Genomic DNA, 20931 nt, shown 5'->3' with positions numbered 1-20931 from the left:
TGTATTTCATTGTCTCTGTGGTGTATATCGGTACATTTTTAGAGAGTTTAGTCTAAATAGATTTAGAGAAATTACTCTTAATAGAGATCCTTAAGATCAAAAAGCTAAAAAAACTAAACAACCCTCTTCAATTAAGTTGTATTATTTTTAACAAACCCTAATAAACTGAACACTGATCCATCAGAAACCTGTGTTATGACAATTTCAGTGTATATTAACAAATTTGTTGGCCAAGGACCAGGATTGTTTCCAAATGCATGCTAGGGCATGTGAGCTTTCAAAGTTAAGAGATGCATTGAAACAATGAATTTTCCATCATCATAGATTATTAACTGAATATTCTATAAACACATAGATAATTATAAATAATTTAAAATCCATTAGCTGGCACTTGTCTTTGATGTTGCTGATCAGTAGCTTTAAACAAGAACAATTAATGTGATAAACATATTATACATATTTCTATATACAATTTGTTTAAAAAGTGAAAGTCCCTTTTTTAGCACCAAATTCAGGAAAGTTGGTGAGACAGGTATTATTATAGATCACATCTTATTTTTCATCTTAAACCTGGAATGTAGATCATGTACATCTTTCTGAATTTTATGCATTCCTGAAATCTGAAAACCCCCACCCCCGTTAATGGTCTCACTAGAAGCTCCACCACTCAGCTTTTCAATTTCTTATTACAGGACAGTTAAATTAAAGCCCTAATATATCAAATGCACTTATGCACTTATCACAGATCCCACAAAGAATTCATTTGTGTCCCTCCAAAAATTGTTGAAATATGATTTTTATGTTGCATTTGATCCTTTAGGTTTCTTTTCAATGTTAATCTTGAGATGTTGTGAAGTCACATGTTGACCCCACCTCTAAGCCTCACATGAAGAGAACAACCCCGTGTGTAGAGCTGCATTAGGGAGCCTGGCCCACAGCTGCGCCTGGCTTTTGACCTAAAAGAAAACAACTTTAATCACTCGCTTTTGACCTCAGGACCTGTTTACGTGACCTGTTAATAGGCTTATTAAAAGATAAATAAGAAAACACTATTGACCTGTTTTATTTCACGTAACTAGTAGTTTATTTTTAGCATAAGGGCAAAGATGAGACATGTCTTTCGCTGAACTAGAATTAATATTTTTGCTACCTTGCTAACTGGTTTATTCTGAATAATGAGTGCTGTTTATGATGATTTCATAATTTTGTGCACTCGCAAAGTTACTATGCAACTTTGTCAGCTGACTTTGTCTGCTAGTCTGTCGGCATTGTCATACTTTGGGTGTTAAGTTGTGAACATGTTTTGATATCTATATATGATGTTCTCAGGATTTAGAGTGTAATCCTGGCTTGAATGGATATAAGATAAGGATTTTGTGATATAGATAATTTTACTGTAGATATATCCCAGAGCAGTTCCATTTTGGATTAGGATTAAAAGGAAGACATCAGGACTATAGATATTTAAGAAACACACTTAACTCACCAGCTTTCCTAGAATAGGGATTGACGCTAGCAGTTTGGTTCTGTGAAGGCAGCATGGTGGAAGATATCTTTGGTAGAGGAGGAAAGGTAGGAATTGGGGGTGACTCCTAAAACAAACCAAATGTTTAAACACAACATATGAGCTACTTGAACATATTGATTAATCAAGGGCAAAACTGGGCATTACAGTAGCTAAATAGGGGTTTTTGTTTGGGCTCAGTCTTTTCATTTCAATTAAGGAACATAATAATAAAAAATGTAGGGAAGGCCCACATGTGGAGGCAATGCTCAGGTGTCCACATATTTCTGATCATATAGTGTATATAAATATACCCAGTGCAAATACAATAAAAAAACTTATAAACTCTGTTATTACTCTATTAAAAATCTAATGCATGAAATTATAATTATTTTTTGAAAACATTAGAATTACAGGACAGCTTTGAAACTTATTAGTAACATCTGGAGGAGAAGGAAGTAGTAGTAGTAGTAGTAGTAGTAGTAGTAGTAGTATATTTACCATGGCAGCAGGTTTTAATTGTTCATACTGATCTTTGGGAATTACTTTAGGCTTTGACTTGAACCATCCACTGAACCACCCTGACTTTGGTTCCTGTTTAAAAGCAAACAAAAAAAACTTTAAAAGGATACGAAAACTTCAACAATTTTAATATTTTAAATATTTAACAGACTGACCTTTTCTGATTTCAGAATAGTGGTTTCTTTCGTATTAGCCTTAGAAGGAGTTGTTATGCCCTGATCAGCTCTATCAAGAGCAGTATCACTTGTAGGAACACCCATCTTGAATAGAGACATTACAAAATGTTACAAATATTTTATCAGTACTAGCCAATACTATCCTTAGTTTTATACTATCCTCAGTTTTACAATAAATGAAAAATTTTCTCTGCCACTGATTATGAAATAGAAAAGTTTGCAAGAAGAGCAATCTGAAATTAACATAATCTCTTTTCTTACCATGTTTTTATCAGTGGAGAAATCACCATCTAGGGAAACAAAAAACATGCGGTGTCGCAAATTACTGTCATTGTGTTCCTAACTTAAATGTAATAACTCATCATATATGTGTGCATATTTTGTCAAGCAATAATGCACCAACACAAAAATGTATTAACATACACTGCATTCACCATTGCCAACATTCACTAATTTCAACATTCCCTAAAAGCAATATTTACTATTAAATATGTATATTCACCAAAACACACCAGCATTAACACACAGCATTATTTACCATTATACACCAGCAATCTCCATCAACATTCACCATTATTTAAATGCTTGCCAAAATAAATCAACACAGACATTCTGCAACAGCACTATTCATCAACACACAATAACCAAAACCAACATATACTAACACACACTTTAAAGCATTAAAACATTCACCAACAGCAACATTAAGTAACAACAAAAAGTATTATGACATTCCTGCACTCACCAGCACAATAAACTACCATATTTCACATTTCACATTCAGCAGCCCAATTAGTCAGTAACACACACCATCAACCTTTCTACCCACACCAGCCAAATATTCAACACCAGTTTTCACCAACACATATTCAGGGACATTCATAAGCATTCCACAGTCACCATTCCAACCTGTAATGTTGTGGCTCCTTGAATCCAGACTGGAAACAGTCTGACGGTATGTTACGTCAGAATGATTTATACCATCCTGAACTGCATGAACTGCTGGGAGTTCAGAAGAGAACAGATTCTGCTGAGAATAGATGGGAACTGGAGCATAGATTTGAGGAAGATTTTGCTCTTCTGGAGCACATGTTTGGGTTTCTGGGATGTACGATTGTTCCTCTGAGGGGTAGGATGTGTAGGACTGTCCTGTTGGAAAATAACCAGAGTAAGACTGCTCCTCTGATGGGTAGGAGGAATGAGGATGGGACTGATTGTAATGCACATTTCCTGAACCATTATGACTTTCCTCTTCATGAGAGGAGTGGATCATCTCAGTTTTGAAAAGGTCATCTTGGTAAAAATCTATAAAAAAAAAATATACCAGGTTACTTAACAGTTGTGAACTACATTCAAATAAAAACAGTGAAAAAAGTTTGACAACACTTTTTTTTATTTAAGCAATTTAAGAAATATTGTTTTTTTTTTTTTTTTTTTTTTTTTTTATAAAAAGTACATTCTGAGTATATTTTTATGAAGTAGGTGCTGCTTCAAAAACCTTTTGCCTCTACTGTATATAGAGACATGAAATTAATTTTGCCATCTTTAATTGCAAATAATAGTGAGGCTAGTCAATGATAGACAGCACTGTAACTGGAGCTTTATGGCATCTCATGTCTCCAACTGAATGTGACTAACACATTAACCTTACATTGAACACATTTGCAATGTTTATTGTGGTGGGACACTAAATTACCTGTACACACTCTGTTCTCTTTTTGGGCCAAAGCAGTAGCTTTAGCAGCTAAGAGATCCAATCCATTATTGCCTGATTTCCCCATCTACAAATACACATGGTTTATTGGGAGTGCCATATAAGACATATACCCAAATAATTACATAAGGAACAACAAACAAACAGAAATACAGGTACATATTAGATACTGGAATACAGATATGTTGGAGCAGTGTAGCTGAACAGCCTATGCAGTATATAGCAGTAGTGTGCCTAGACTAGACTATGTAAGAGCAAAGCATACAAAAAAACCCCAAAGATTTACAAATTGGGCCAGATGGGAGTTAAAGGTTCTGCATGAAGACCCAACAGTGACTTTTTAATTTAAATTGTTTATATATATATATGTGCATGTATTTTTTTTTTTTTTAAATATAAAACTATTATTTATTTATTTTTGCCGGTATTTACAAGCATAATAATATGCTTTAAAGTCAGTGTAAAAATCTGCATTATCCTTGTTGTTACAGAGGAGGCTGCAGTTTAAAAATCTGTAAACCATGTCTGTTTTTTCATTTAATTTACAAAACTAATACAGACAGAAATGTAATCACCATGTAACCTATGATCATTGTGATTGCATATTCAAAGCAGGAGCTCACCAGCAGGTCCTGTAGGTGCTGACGTAGGAGAGACAGCCAGTCTGGATCAGCACCTGTCTCACTGACCTGTGCTTCAGAGTGTTTAAGTCTGTCCAACATCTGTGTAAGCACATGAAAATAATAAAATAAATCCCCAATATGCAGACCCAGGCCATAATGTGATTAATAACATAGTGTGATAATTTGGACAAAAAAATTTTAAACAGAATGTTTAAGTAACCACATTGAGGTAAAAATCTTTCAGTGCCCTGTAAAAAATTGAAACCATTTCATAAAAAGCAAAATAATTAGAAAATTAAAGAACTCAATGGCATCTGCAGGTCTAATGATTATGTGGATTGATTCAAATTATGTACTGAGTAAGAAGGTGAAATTCAATAGGTATAATAACGCTTGTTTTGCTGTAGTCACTTGTTCTTTAAGGTCTTGTGTTTCTCTGATACAACATGCACATATTTGTGTATCTTTGCTCATGAGTGTGTTACCTTAATAACCTCCTGTAGCAGTATGATGTGTGGCTCTTGTATTGTGAGCAGAGCTTTGGCTACAAGCTCACAGTAATGGAAAGCCTGTGAGAACAGACCGCAGTCTAGCAATCGACATGCATACAGGAACTTGTACACCTGCACAAGACACACAAAAGCAATAGTAGAGCAAGTAGAAAATAACCAACAATAACAATAAACCAAAATCTAGTTAATCAAATGATTCTAAATACTGAACTGTCAGTGGCCCAAATTAGTTAAACTAAAAGACACACAACTACTACTACAGGTAAATACAATTATTTTAGCTGCCAGATGCAATTTGACAAACTTGGCAAAATCACTGATTAAGGGCAACGTCTGGACATGACTGTTTATGAGACTAAAAGAGAACAGAACAGACATACCAGAAAAGAAGGGATGATGAAAGACGGGTTTCCTAGTCTCTGGCAGTATTCAAACACTTCAGTGCAGCGAATGGCTGAGTCATGGCAGAATTCAGCAAAGGAAGCACTGCAGGATTATTACATCAAGAGAAAATTTCCAGAAGCATTTAATACAACCTTAATGTCATCTGTGCCTGTGGTAAATAATAATGTGAGAAACAAGGAATACAGCAAATAATAATAAATGCTGCTTAATTTATATTGAACATTCTCAGCAACTGTATTCACTAACAAACAAATTGGAAAAACTCATTATAATTGGTCAGTTTTTTCACACATAACTTATGATAGAACTCAAAGCAATGTCCAGTAATGTCTAATAGTAACATGTAACAAACAGCAATTACATCTGAGCTGTAAAATGTAACAATGCTGTTAGGTTGGGTCATGTGTACAATCCTGGTTTAGAAATATCAATTACATTTGGGGCCATTGACTCATTTTGCTTGAATAGTTCTGACAAGTCAATCTGGCTATTATTCTATAAATTAAAGGTTCCCTTTTTTAACCATAATCAAAGATTTAGTCTAGGAATTTAGTAATCTCTTTGGATCCAGACCTATAATACATCTCTGAGCATTCTGAGCATGCCAAATATTAGGTTAGAAAAGGAGAAGTCTTTCCCTGGAGTATGATTCCAAATGTTTTCATTTCTGTTTCGACACAGACTACATTTTTAATAAAAACAAAAAGTATGCACACAGGGAAACACTCTAATTAATGTCTGGAGAGCAGATGTTTTATATTTTATGGTACATTAAAGCTTTGCATGGTTTTTGTTTCTCTGTGCTGTTATGCTAAAAAAATTAACTAAATTAAAGTAACTTTCTACAGCATTTTTTGTTACTTTGAATAAACAGATATCAAAGAAATGAGCTACAAGGGAACATAAAAATCAATTACATTTTATCAGTGGTGGGCCTTCAGGGCCCATAAGGCCATCTCTGTTGGCCTAAACTATATCAGAATCACTGACTTACATTTTAATATATTTTTGTCCATGAATATGTATTAAATTATTCCAAATAGTCTCTTCATTTCATAGCATTTCTTTACATTCCTAGATGCAGTGTGGTTATACGTTAGACTTTCTATCCAGTCAGATTTTAGCCATCACATTACATGTTATCATAAAGCCAGCACTGTGAGCACTGCTGTTTTTTTAAGCATACATTTTATTTTGCTTAAACATAAATCAAAACATGTAGACATTTTAATGTCCTTTGATTAAAGTGCATGCTAGTCAGAGTTATCAAAGTGCACCTGCATTTTGACTTCATTTTAAATCCCTAGGAAAACTGTAATGCATAGAAAAATGTACAAAAATGCACAAAAATGTATGGAAAGCCTGGGATCATTTTACGAGTTTAATTAATATTGATGCTTCTGCTAGAGGTGATGTATGTGGGCAGTGCAGCTGTGGCTTATTGGAGACTTGTTGGATTGTGTCCACTGGGCTACCTCCTTTAGTAATGGCATTCATGCTCACTGCATGAGATACCTATCTGTGATGCAGCGCAATGAGAGCTACTTTCTGGACAGAAAACATTACAGTTTGTGGGATTGTGCCAGCTGGATGGCCACAGTAAATCCACATGCTTTGCCACATGTTTGAAATGATTTAATGGCTGGCACGGTGCATCCGTAATACTGCATTCCGGTAGAGTATTGATAGTTGCCATATATGTAACATCATAATGATGGTATTAAGAGGTGGATTGACCAACCCATGCTTTTCTGGCTGAACACAGTTAATAACAATATGAATTATTACTTCCTTTATACGTTTCAATTAAATGTAAACTATTATATCAAATATTACCCTGTGTGTTAAAATAATCTTTAAAGTCTATAGTATCCAAATGCAGTTATCCACTGAATAATGAATGAGACTTGAGCATAGATTGTTTATAGTATGTACATTCTTTCTTTAAAGTAACCTTTAAATATCATACATGGTAATCTTTAATGTATTTGTGTGGTACACAAATAAAGCTAAATAAAGAATTAAGCTAAAGCTCATACAGTTATAATAATGTTACCATTAGAGCCTTACCTGTGACTGCTGCCGAGTAGCACCAGACGCTCTGCTTTGTTTGAGTACCAGCCAAAGGATGTGTGAGCCGTGAGGTAGCAGATGTGAGCTGCATGCAGCAGGCCTCTGGAAGCTAACACAGAAATACAGCTAAACATGATGTCATTGCTAAAATAGCGGTCTCTCTGCATTTGATTCAAGAGTCATTAATTAAGTAAATTAATGGCTGTCCAGGGTTCAAGAACTTGTAAAGGTTTACTTCACATTTATGAATTTATGAAGGTTTACTACCTAAGGTGTCACCCAAGTTGACGATGGACTTGAAGTGCATAGCAGATTCTCCGTTTTTGTTGGAAAACATAACAGCAACATGATGCCTCCAATCACCCCATTTTTCCTTACTATAGGACTGAGAGAAAAGGAGAGAGGAGAGGAGAGGAGAAATGAAAAGAATACACAAGACATATATATGATATATATGATGAGCTAAATGAGCATGGTTTAATCAGGAACGTATTCGAGTCAAAACAAACAAGAACACAGTTGAGGGGAAAAAAACGAGAAAAGATTAAGTTGTGTTACCATGGCAACAGCTGGAATCCTCCCAGAAAGGAATTGAAAAAGGGTTTGGAGTGGATCACTAGGAGATAGGCTCCCCGTAAACCTGTCATCACATAGCAAGTACATTTTACAAGCCTGGTAACAGATATTAATGAATACTCAAAACATGTTAAGCACAATAAGAGCCTTAGATGTAAATAGATGAACCAGAGAATTTTGTCAGATTGAAAACTGGGCAAGCATAACCCCTCTGCCTAGTAAACATCATGGAAAGGTGCTTTGCAATCAACAAATCAGTCTCCAGATTTGAGCCCTACTGAACCTGCTCAAACCATTTAAAGGTTTTAGTGTACCTAGATCACTCTATAGTTGTGTCAAATTTTATTATATATTACAAGAACGAGGACTCACTAAATAGTATAATAATAATAATAATAGTATTTTATGGGTACTGAAATGTTTTGTAGAATAATTAACTAACCAGTATATTATATTTTTATTTGTGCAATTTCATTAGCATACAGTACAGACCAAAAGTTTGGACACACCTTCTCATTCAAAGAGTTTTCTTTATTTTCATGACTATGAAAATTGTAGAGTCACACTGAAGGCATCAAAACTATGAATTAACACATGTGGAATTATATACATAACAAAAAAGTGTGAAACAACTGAAAATATGTCATATTGTAGGTTCTTCAAAGTAGCCACCTTTTGCTTAGATTACTGAATGAACAGGTGTGTCCAAACTTTTGGTCTGTACTTTATATATAATATATATAAACCTTTGGTCTGTACTGTATATATAATATATATACAGTACAGACCAAAAGTTTGGACACACAAGGTGTGTCTAAACTTTTGGTCTGTACTATATTTTATCCCATAGAAAAATAAGAAACTACAAAAATATTGCCAGACAAAATAAATCCAGACAACACAAAATGGACTTTTAAATAACTTGGCCGACACACACACACACACACACACACACACACACACACACACACACACACACACACACACACACACATACACACACATACACACACATACACACACACATACACACACATACACACACACACATACACACACATACACACACACACATACACACACACACACATACACACACACACACACATACACACACACATACACACACATACACACACACATACACTCAGAGAAATACACCACAGCCTATGATCCAGTGTAGTGGGTAGTAGGAGTTCTTCCATGTCCTGCATTAGAACATCCATATTCATTTAATATGTATGTCCTTAGGTGAAATATGCAGATCCTTGGTTACAGGAGGAGAAGATTTCATATATACTACTCACTATAATATTTATGCAATACACAGACCTAAGAAAAGGTGTGGCATTGTATAAATGGTTGGTCCAAGAATATCAGCTGGTCAGACACCAGTTTCATTCCTTGATCCTCAGTAAGGATTTTATCCACAGGTTTGTGGTCGATATTAATAAAAAAGCCTGAGGCACACGCACACATTTCTAGATGCAGTTAAATGCAACCAATCCACAGGCATATTTTTGAGAGGTAGGAGGAAGCAGGGGAACACAGAAGAAACCCACACGGTACAATTACGCACAGACCGTAAACTGAGCTCAGGATCATAGAGGAAGATGCCTCCCAAAATAGGAGGTGACAATTTACTGCTATTTATCAAAAGCTGTTAGAGAGTGACCCAGTGAGGCAGGGTCAGTTTTCACTTAAGCCAGTTCAGCAGCAGATTTGAGAGTCCATGCTGAATTGAGATGACTGCAAGGAGAGTTCAATTCATACAGCTGCCTCAGCCAACAGATTTACACACTAGACATTCAATCTTCTCCATCACTATGGTGTTTATGGCCCGCAAAATGTCCCATTACAAACCAGATGGTTGACTTAGCAAAACATGCCAATGGGATTATAACGAATACAAGGCATTTTGGCAGCAATGAGAGCTACTTTCTGGACAGAAAACATTACAGTTTGTGGGATTGTGCCAGCTGGATGGCCACAGTAAATCCACATGCTTTGCCACATGCTTGAAATGATTTAATGGCTGGCACGGTGTAGTACAGTGTTATCTACTTAACTGATCTTTGTTTTTAAATGTGTAAAGTGTAGCACAGTAGTGTCATTCACTGCTCTAATGTGATCAATAATTGTACAGATTTCTCTCACCTTAGCAAGGCTTAGAGGCTTAGAGAACAAAGTTGTGCATTTCACATCTAATTTACAATGTCACCATGGTGACCATAATCTAAAAATCTAAAAGAATAATCTAAAAGATGCAGCGTGAACTAAAATGTGTGTGGAATTATTATATTGGGGAGGCATTCTAGTTTTCGTACTATTTTAAATGCTTTAGCTCTGATGTTTTTTGTTTGTTTGTTTTTATTTAAATGCCCTGTCACTTTCTACCCAGCCTAAAATTATTAGTGAGGACAGTGCTATGACAGGTGAAAACACAGATCAGCAATAGCAAGAACCCTTGCAAGAAGAAACCATGTCAACAAGCTAGGAAAAAACTATAAATAGCAGCCATGCCGTTGAAGTATTCCCTTTACCTGATTAGCAGTAACATAATGCCATTATCAGTAATCGGTGCTCAAAATTAACATATATATTTGCTTCTAGATTATGGACAGAAAATTAATAAACAGGACTATGGAAAAGATAAGTCATTTCTTACAAACTATAACAAGGATCTGCATGTTATCTGTAGTCAAAAATGCACCATCTGAAATTTTCCCAGATAATTAAAGTATTTTTGTCATTTAGTTGAGGAGGGAATTTTTCTGAAACTTGGCAACCATTTCCACATGCTTTGAAAAGCTTTTCTCTAACACATGTGTTTTTTTCCTGCTGCATCCTGATGGGTCCCAGTCCCTGAAACTGGCAAAACTATTTTTAAAACCACTATTGTTCATCTACATTTTTTTATTTGTTTAGATGAACCATTCCCTCAAAAGTGTTTTGAAAGTTTAAATGTTAATGCATTTAACTAAACATGGAGCACTGTGTTTCCCACGGATCATTATTATTGAGGCATCACCCGCTAAACTCTGGAACGCTCTGGACAAGTAACACACTCTATTTGTATTTTGATGTAATAAGGCAATTAAATGCACTAAATGGGTTTAGTTTTCACCGATATTCTTGTATGCAATTAAACTTGTTCATTTTAAGAGACCTGTATTATTTTCTCTCTCTTATTATTATTATTATTATTATTCTCTTATTTAGTATTGCTCTTTAATTGTAAAAAATACTTATTTTTATAAAAAGTACACTTCTTATACTGTTAATTAATCAATGGAATAATCATTAGAGTACTCAATTACTAAAATAAGCGATAGCAGCAGCTCTACTTCACTGAAAAAAAAAATTGTGGGCTTTATAAAAATACGAAAATTGCAATTTCTGAAAGTTGGACTTTTGTCATCAGTAAGCAAACTATAATAAGACATTTTGGATTCTTCAAAAATGCTGGCCTGTGCATTAGTACTTGTTGGATTTTGCCAGCTGAAAGGCCACAAGAGGTCCATATGCTTGACCACATGTTTGAAAAGATTCAAGCACTGGCACATTGTGCTAACATGTCACCTATTTAACCAATCTGTGTTTTTGTATGTGTGGAATCTAATACAGAATTGTGTATTAAGTTCATAAGCAGGTTTTATAGATGCATTACAGTGAGAAAACTGATATACAGGAAAACACAGTGACAATCACCTGCTCAGTACAGTGTTGTAGGCCCTACTGTCCATCTTGCTGGCCAGAAACAGAGCATGTCCCCATAATCCACTCTGCATTGCTGATTCCAGTGCTTCCTATATAGACAAGAGACACTTTAATTTGGTGAAAAGTCCTGCAACCCAAACTGTGATGTTAACACAGATGAACTACATTTATTTTCAAGAAATCGTTTATCATTTTTCTTTTACAATTAGACATGAAGTATTAATTTAGCAATGATGTTACAAGCTAATGTAGCTAAAATCAAATAAGCATATAAAACAATATGAATAAGGCATGTTCAAATTGCATACATGGTCATTTTAATATATTTGGGATAGAGGAAATATAACACAGGAGAAGAGAAAATATTACCCCAGTTGCTTTAGGTTAGCATCAGCATTAGTAATAAGTAAATATTTTAGCTGGGATAGTAGAACATTACTACAGTAATACTACAAGCCAAATACAAGAAACACAATGAAAGCTCTAATAAATAAAGTAGGTTTTACGCATTTGAAGTGGCATATAGTGCTAAAATGTATAGCGATACAGAAATAAAGAAAACTCGATATTTGCATGTTTTTGTACATATTACCTAGAAACAGTATTAAAAATGTTATATAAAATAAATCTTCTATGACTATTTAATAGCCACCACAGTGCTAGCAAGAGACCTGACCTTTTTTCTTCCAGCCAGCAGGAGTTTGGTGTAGTTTTGGAGGTTTTCTTCAGAAGTCTCTTCATTGCCGAGTGGGTTTCCAGTTAGGAGATCTGAAGAGTTGTAGCTCTCCGACTCTGATTTTGGAGATTCATTCAGATCTATGAGGCTGCCTACATCTGACTGCTCACCATCTCCATCAAATGTTCCCACAGAGCGGCTTCCTCGAAGCAGGAGTTCTGCAATATCAGAACCCACGATTCTCTGCACAACATGCACACAGTGTCACCAACTAAACAGACTGTGTTTTCTTGAACCAAAATATCTGACTGAAGTCCTAAAACTATATTATCAGTTTAGCTGAATGTGGGGTGAAAATATGAAAAAGGATAAGACCTAACAGTTTTGGTTAATCAGGTTTGCACTGGCCCTATAAGGGTAATGTTCTTAGAAATTGTCATGAATGCCTGAATGCCATTAATTATCACATAATTGCACCAAACAACTTCATTTTGTTACTACAAACTACAATATCAGTAAAAAAAAATTCCTGCTTACCCCATTCTGTCTACATAGCAGTACCAGTAGTTGCCAAAGGAGGGAGACCGAGGAATCGTTGCATGAGGTTTCATCCTTCAGACAAGCATCAGCCATTTGCAGGGAAAAATTAATGACGTCCACCTTATGCAGATCCTCCCTACATAAAAGAATAATATAAAAATGCATGAATTTTTTTGAAATATGCATTTCAAATTGTTCACGTAAAAAGCATACTACCAAGCAACTGATGGAATGTTAACATTTGGTATTTAACAAAAGGAATCATATAACTAACTATACATGGATTATATAGAGCTGTGCTTGTTTAAATGCTTGAGTGATTGTGCAGACTATAATTTTCAAAGCATTAATTTTTACAAGACTCGCTCTTAATTACGTATATACAGTAATTTCATAGCTATCAATCACAGATAGAAACCTATAAACAAGTGGTTAATTATTTCTGCTTCAGAAAAACAGATGCATATAAGAGTTAAGGATACTACCTATAAAGTAAAGAATTCATAACTGTATCCGATGTAGTAAGGGAAGTAGGAATATTAATGCTTGCATTTGTACAAAACTGTTCTCTAGCTGAAACTGCTATTTGATCTTTGCTAGAGAATGTATTTAAATTCGCCCAAAGTTTTTTTCAAGCACAATATTTTTATTAAACAGACTAATCAATTTACATTTTTTAGAGCAGCTTCAAAAAATCTCATTAGACAGAGGAAATATTGTATAAAAAGACCTTCCCTTTTACTCTAATAAAAAATTCTATATAATAAAAAAAACATATATAGACCTACACATGCCTGACACCTATTTCCTAGTGCTGTATGGATTCCAATGCTCTTATGTTTTATAATACAATTAAAGGTGTCATCATGATTTCATTACTTATTCACATATTATTAATGAGGTTTTAATAGTTTAAATGTAATAAGGTGATGCTGCTAATTTAATGGAAAAATAGCAGTATAGTAAAAGAAGGACTTACCTTGTCAGTGGTCCAGGAAAACTTCGCATATCATTTTGCTCACGTGTGTCACTCAGTATAACCTTTACACACCAGGGTGTTACATCACATCATACATATAATACACATCGTTTTTAATACTGGACCATATAAAGCACATTTATAAGAGCTGCTTCAGTAATGGCTACCTCCATGCTGTGGAGCTCCACCTGAGCAGGTTCTCCATGAGTTGGCAACACTGGAGTGACTCTCACTAGCTGTCCTGCAGGCCCAAAGCTTAAAGCCACATGAGGAACACAGAACTTCAATGGAACCACTGACTTGGACTCAGCCTCTGCTTGTAATAGCATAAAAATACACAAATAGAGTATTAATGTAAAATGAGAACAGTGCCATCTCAGTGCTTAAGGCTCTGTTTTGGTAACTAGGAGGTTGATATATCCTTGGAATAATACAGAGTTTGGCTCTTAAAGTGCATTTAAACTCTTAGTGAAAACCTTAATAAATTCCTTTTGGGAAGTTGAGAGTACAGCAGTCAAACTTGTTAAATTAAAGCTTTGAATTTAACAAAATGTGGAAATTCACCTACATGTCATGTATTTTGGTGGTGGTCAGCTCTTCTTAAAAGCAAGAAGCAAACTTCCCAACACCAAATCAATATGATGATGAAAAAGAGGTTTGGAGGCTATTAGGTAAAAACACCTCCATCTAAAGGAGCAGCACATATCTAAAATAATTAATTACTTCTGCACATTTCACATTTATATATATATATATATATATATATATATATACTGTGGGTACGGAAAGTATTCAGACCCCCTTAAATTTTTCACTCTTTGTTATATTGCAGCCATTTGCTAAAATCATTTAGGTTCATTCTTCTTCCTCATGAATGTACACATAGCACCCCATACTGACAGAAAAACACAGAATTGTTGACATTGTTGCAGATTAAAAAAGAAAAACTGAAATATCACATGGTCCTAAGTATTCAGATCCTTTGCTCAGTATTTAGTAGAAGCCCCCTTTTGATCTAATACAGCCAGGAGTCTTTTTAGGAAAGATGCAACAAGTCTTTCACACCTGGATTTGGGGATCCTCTGCCATTCCTCCTTGCAGGTCCTCTCCAGTTCTGTCAGGTTGGATGGTAAACGTTGGTGGACAGCCATTCTTAGGTCTCTCCAGAGATGCTCAATTGGGTTTAAGTCAGGGCTCTGGCTGGGCCATTCAAGAACAGTCACAGAGTTGTTGTGAAGCCACTCCTTCGTTATTTTAGCTGTGTGCTTAGGGTCATTGTCTTGTTGGAAGGTAAACCTTCGGCCCAGTCTGAGGTCCAGAGCACTCTGGAGAAGGTTTTTGTCCAGGATATCCCTGTACTTGGCCGCATTCATCTTTCCCTCGATTGCAACCAGTCGTCCTGTCCCTGCAGCTGAAAAACACCCCCACAGCATGATGCTGCCACCACCATGCTTCACTGTTGGGACTGTATTGGACAGGTGATGAGCAGTGCCTGGTTTTCTCCACACATACTGCTTAGAATTAAGGCCAAAAAGTTCTATTTTTGTCTCATCAGACCAGAGAATTTTATTTCTCACCATCTTGGAGTCCTTCAGGTGTTTTTTTAGCAAACTCCATGCGGGCTTTCATGTGTCTTACACTGAGGAGAGGCTTCCGTCGGGCCACTCTGCCATAAAGCCCCGACTGGTGGAGGGCTGCAGTGATGGTTGACTTTCTACAACTTTCTCCCATCTCCTGACTGCATCTCTGGAGCTCAGCCACAGTGATCTTTGGGTTCTTCTTTACCTCTCTCACCAAGGCTCTTCTCCCCCGATAGCTCAGTTTGGCCGGACGGCCAGCTCTAGGAAGGGTTCTGGTCGTCCCAAACGTCTTCCATTTGAGGATTATGGAGGCCACTGTGCTCTTAGGAACCTTAAGTGCAGCAAAAATCTTTTTGTAACCTTGGCCAGATCTGTACCTTGCCATAATTCTGTCTCTGAGCTCTTCAGGCAGTTCCTTTGACCTCATGATTCTCATTTGCTCTGACATGCATTGTGATCTGGAAGGTCTTATATAGACAGGTGTGTGGCTTTCCTAATCAAGTCCAATCAGTATAATCAAACACAACTGGACTCAAATGAAGGTGTAGAACCATCTCAAGGATGATCAGAAGAAATGGAAAGCACCTGAGTTAAATATATGAGTGTCACAGCAAAGGGTCTGAATACTTAGGACCATGTGATATTTCAGTTTTTCTTTTTTAATAAATCTGCAACAATGTCAACAATTCTGTGTTTTTCTGTGAATATGGGGAGCTGTGTGTACATTCATGAGGAAGAAGAATGAACTTAAATGATTTTAGCAAATGGCTGCAATATAACAAAGAGTGAAAAATTTAAGGGGGTCTGAATACTTTCCGTACCCACTGTATATATGTATATATATATATATATATATATATATATATATATATATATATATATATATATATATATATATATATATATATATATATTGCTGTACATATATTTACATATTATCTTCACTCGTCATTTGCATTTCTTGTAGATGCGTAACTGCATTATATTGCTGTGTACCTGTACTATGCAATGGCAATTAAGATGTATCTACCCATCTACCCATCTATCCATCTATCTATCTATCTATCCTATGTACAAATAAATGAACACCCTTATAAAAGTATGTAGTTACTTATATAGGTTTCTCACAAAAAATGTATATACACAGCATTAACAAATGCCCTTAGATACCCTTTCTAAGTGCTAAAAAAAAAAAAAAAAAAAAAAAAAAAAATGCACAAACAATTTTTTTCTGTAATTATTGTTTTGTGTAATTGGAAGATAGAAATTTAATTTAAACACACTGAGGTCTTCCTTTTCTAAACAACCTTCACCTGCTCAAATATGTGATTCAAAAACCTCTTAAAAATTTACAATTACATTTGCTGTAATAATCATAACCCTAAAAATGTTCTTGTTGATTCACAGCAGATATCACAATATAATGTTTACCATACTGTATGTATGTTTATTTTGACAAAATCTACCTGAGTGAGCTGGAGGTGGAGCATTGCTCTGCTCATCTCCATTGATGTACTGACTGAGTTCGTAGGTGCTAGACGATAGGCCAGAAGTTTTAGAGCTGGCTAGGCCTCCAGGTTCAGATACCTGGGGGAGATGTAGTATTAGTGGTTTAAGCTGAGAATTCAACACAAGATAAAATACAGGGGGCTTTGGGATGCCAAGTTTCCACAGATTGTTCCACTTATTAATTAACCATTTAAAGGTATAACTAATAGTACTATGCAGACTACTAACTTATAGGCAGTAACAGTACATGCAATTCTGATCACAATTATGCATAAACAGGACACAGTGTTAGTAGGGCAGTATAGATGTGGCTAACCTCTCCAGCTTCATTTCTAGTATCCATGGTTTCTCTCAGAGAAACTTCACCATCATACTGTCCACTGTCTCTTCTGAGCTCATACCTAAATGATTAAGTTGAAGGAATGGATCAGGTACAAGTGTAATTTTACAGTTTTACCCAAACAGTAGTAAATCAAACAAAACAATGGTTTAAATCGGAAGGCATAACATGTAGTACTAGAACTTAGCTCTGCATAAATAATATGCATTCAAAGAAGGAGCAGCCCAGAGAATTCCTGCTGCATGCATGCACACCAATAACATGAAAAATTGCCTGACCCATGCTGAGGTGTGTATGTGGCTCCTGACCACTCCTGATTCCCTTCTGTCCTCCATCCCTGCACCGGCCATGAACTGGTATCTGAGGCTGCTGCGTTTACATGAGTGGATTTGGCAAATTGCATTTAACGGGCACTCTGTTGTTTAATCAGTTAAACTATTTTAACCAACCTAATGAATAATTATTTGTATACCTGGGTATCCATAATATCCTCTGTAGTAGCCATGATCATAATAGCTGGAGTCATTTCTGTAGTTCCAGTAATTCTGGGGAGGATAATCATATCCCTGCCTACACAAATAATACCAGTAAGAAACACACTCTTCTACCCCCAGGGTCCATGCAGGCTGAAAAATGGTTTAATAGTGTAAAATTGTTTACAGACAGTAAATTAATAGCTGCATAGGGATCTATATGGTGGGTGTATTTAATAAAATAGACAGTGATAAAAAAAAAGACCACAAGCACATATCAGTGTACTAACCTGGAGTGGGATCTAGCTCGGTCGGGTGTATATGTTTGGCTGCTGTATGCAGTGCTAAACTCTGCAGGAGGAGGACCACTCATGTAGTACATATAACGTGGGTCTCGAGCATACCATCGTCTGTCGATGTCTCTTGCATCTGGAGAAGGGTAATTGCCATGTTTTCCTGTGTGATGAGACCTGTACTGCTCATCTCTAACTCTGTGTTCTGAGCGCTGGTTCTGTGGCCACTTTTCATTCCAGTTCTGCCCTCGAGGCTCCATTATAAGATCAGAGTTAAAACCAGCCACAGTAACCTGTCACACTACAGAGACACATTCTTATAAAAACAACTTTATTAGAACATAATATTTCAGTTATTTTGAGAGTATTTTAGGGGCTTCAGTTACTACAAATGACGGCTTGTGTCCTAATTAATGTAAAATAAATAAATAAATAATAATAATAATTATTGAACAAGCTTTTTAGAGAAGCTCTGGATTACTGCATTAAAATATCCTTACAGTGTGGTTCAGGCAATGTGTCAACATAAAGCCCAATTATTTTAATTATTTAAAATGAAATTATGTCTGAGTTTCGAACATTTACAATTACGCCCTTGTCCAGAGCGACATACAAAAGTTCTTTGAGTCTCTATCAATGAATAAATCTACACTGGTATGCAAGATTACAAACTTAAGATAAATCAGCCTCCAACTCTGTTGAGAGGTTTTTTTTAACAAAGCAAACTTGGAAAGTGCTAGTTTAAATGTTTCAGGAAGAGGTAGGTCTTCACCCGTCGCTTGAAGATAACCAGAGACTTCGCTGTACAGACATCTGTCGGAAGTTAATTCCACCACCTCGGTGCCAGAACAGAGAAGAGCCTTAAAGTATACTTGCCTCATAGTGAAACATAGTATTATAATGAATTGTGATCACAATTTTAGTCATTCAATAAGAATTTATTATAATTTATTATAATTTATTAGAATAGAATAGAATAGAATAGAATAGAATAGAATAGAATAGAATAGAATAGAAGTTGGTGCCTTTGTTTTGTTCCTTCTCTGTGATAACTACTTATTGCTCACCTTTGGTGTTTTTGCCCTGTTTGACTGGAGTTAGGCATTGCAGCAGTCATAAATTACTTTTTTATATTTTTATCAGTTTTAGTAGAAAAAATGTAAGAGCTTTTTTTAATATAAATGTAAAAGTCAAATAAGAAGCACAGTAAAGAAAAGAAAAAACAACAACATAGGAAGGAGGGAAAATGGAAAGTTATGAAGTGACTGAAAAAATTAAGTGACCTTGACTTTGAGTGTATACAAACCTTTACTATGTTTTAATTGCATGCATCTGTGAAAACTTGATTTATATTTTACGCAAAGGACAAGGATAAAATGCTGACTTGAACGACTTGAACTTCTTTCAAAGTGTCCACAATCCTATTACTATAATAACTAATCAAACCACACCAGACCTTTCACAAACAGCAGAATGGGATTTGGAGGGTTAAGAAGAAGTTAAGGAATGAGAAAGCCAGATGTGTACACTCACAGTTCAGAAGAGGGTATTTTTCTGTGTCTCCGAGTCAACACACATTGCCACATCATGACAGTCCAAATCAGTCTCACACTGCAGTGACCTATGGACCCTGTTCACGGAGTCAAAGTACAGCAGACACACACAGTGCACACCCTATTTGCTTGCTTGCTTTTTTTTCTCTCTTTCTTTCTTTCTTCCTCTCTCTCTACCTCTCTCTCTCTTCAAAGAGTACAGTAAAAGTCATGCCCAAATCTAGCGGTTCTGCATCTCCAACTTGAAACAGCTGTGCAAGTCCTCAAACCAGAAAGCGCGCATCAGCAAACACACTTACACACATCACATGCAGCAAAGTTCCAGCTCTACGCTGCTGTGTGCGCGCGCGGACTGTTCATCCCTGTACTCTGGGTCTCTGTCGCCACGTCGCGCAGAACTGCTACGCTCGCGAGGCTTTCTACATTCAGGAACATTTATAACCACAGACACGCGGAGCAGTGGAGTCAAACAAGCGCCATGTTAGGAAGGGCAAACTACAGTTGCATGATGATGATCATCATCCAATAATAAAAAAAAATAAAAATGAATAATAATAATTATTATTATTATTATTATTTTTATTATTATAGTTCTTCTTCTTCTTATTATTATTATTATTTTAAAATATTACCTTTATTATTATTATTAATAATATTATTAAGTGTTCTTGCCTGTTGTTCCAAATTTTAAATATTTTTACAATTTTGTCGTATTGCTATTGGCATCGTAACATCGAAAAATCGTAAGTCGAACCATTGTAACTCGGGGATTATCTGTATTAGTGACTATAGACATTCGGCAAAGTTCTGTGCTCTTTCAATGCCTAAAAAGTGAACTACTAACACACTATTTTCATATAAATGTTACATGACTTTATTATAAATGTATACATTTATTGTAATTGCTAACCATTTAGATAACAGAGCTACTCATTATACCCTCAGTCCATATCTGACAGTCTCTGGCTAGTAGTAATTCCATGATATAACTTTGGCATGACCTAATGGAGAAAGGGAGAATGGGGCCAGATACATATCTCTTTATAAAGCTAAAGAGGTGAATAGTTCAGATATAATCCAATCTGGATCCAAATTTAAAAAATCTACTGATCCAGAATCAAGATGTTAGTGCTGCTCATGAAGTAGAGGGGCAATGATTTGCT

The 20931-nt window shown here is 35.7% G+C and overlaps 1 protein-coding gene across 5 annotated transcripts; it reads right to left on the bottom strand.

The window, feature by feature from the left end:
* Positions 1–633: 633 nt before the first annotated feature.
* sec16b (SEC16 homolog B, endoplasmic reticulum export factor) lies at positions 634–20168 on the bottom strand. 5 transcript variants are annotated; one of them, XM_083568980.1, is made up of 24 exons: positions 19749–20168; positions 18213–18516; positions 17922–18019; positions 17728–17818; positions 17426–17510; positions 17067–17187; positions 14188–14336; positions 14021–14082; positions 13039–13177; positions 12502–12744; positions 11817–11914; positions 8088–8169; positions 7797–7914; positions 7527–7638; positions 5432–5537; positions 5025–5162; positions 4540–4638; positions 3899–3983; positions 3112–3507; positions 2464–2492; positions 2182–2286; positions 2006–2098; positions 1487–1592; positions 634–956 (listed from the first exon to the last, which is right to left on the bottom strand). In XM_083568980.1, the coding sequence occupies exons 2-24, from the start codon at positions 18473–18475 to the stop codon at positions 919–921; spliced, it is 2856 nt and encodes a 951-aa protein (XP_083425106.1). In that variant the 5' UTR covers positions 18476–18516; positions 19749–20168; the 3' UTR covers positions 634–918. The 5 variants fall into 5 exon arrangements, with proteins under 5 accessions (XP_083425106.1, XP_083425108.1, XP_083425107.1 ...); XM_083568982.1 differs by having other exon boundaries at positions 20068–20168; XM_083568981.1 differs by lacking the exon at positions 19749–20168 and adding an exon at positions 18988–19164.
* Positions 20169–20931: the final 763 nt, after the last annotated feature.

The sequence above is a fragment of the Silurus aristotelis genome (genome assembly GCF_946808225.1).
Source record: "Silurus aristotelis genome assembly, chromosome: 2".
NCBI lineage: Eukaryota > Metazoa > Chordata > Actinopteri > Siluriformes > Siluridae > Silurus > Silurus aristotelis.
The sequence above is the reverse complement of the archived record's forward strand: the minus strand, read 5'-3'. Positions and strand labels throughout refer to the sequence as shown.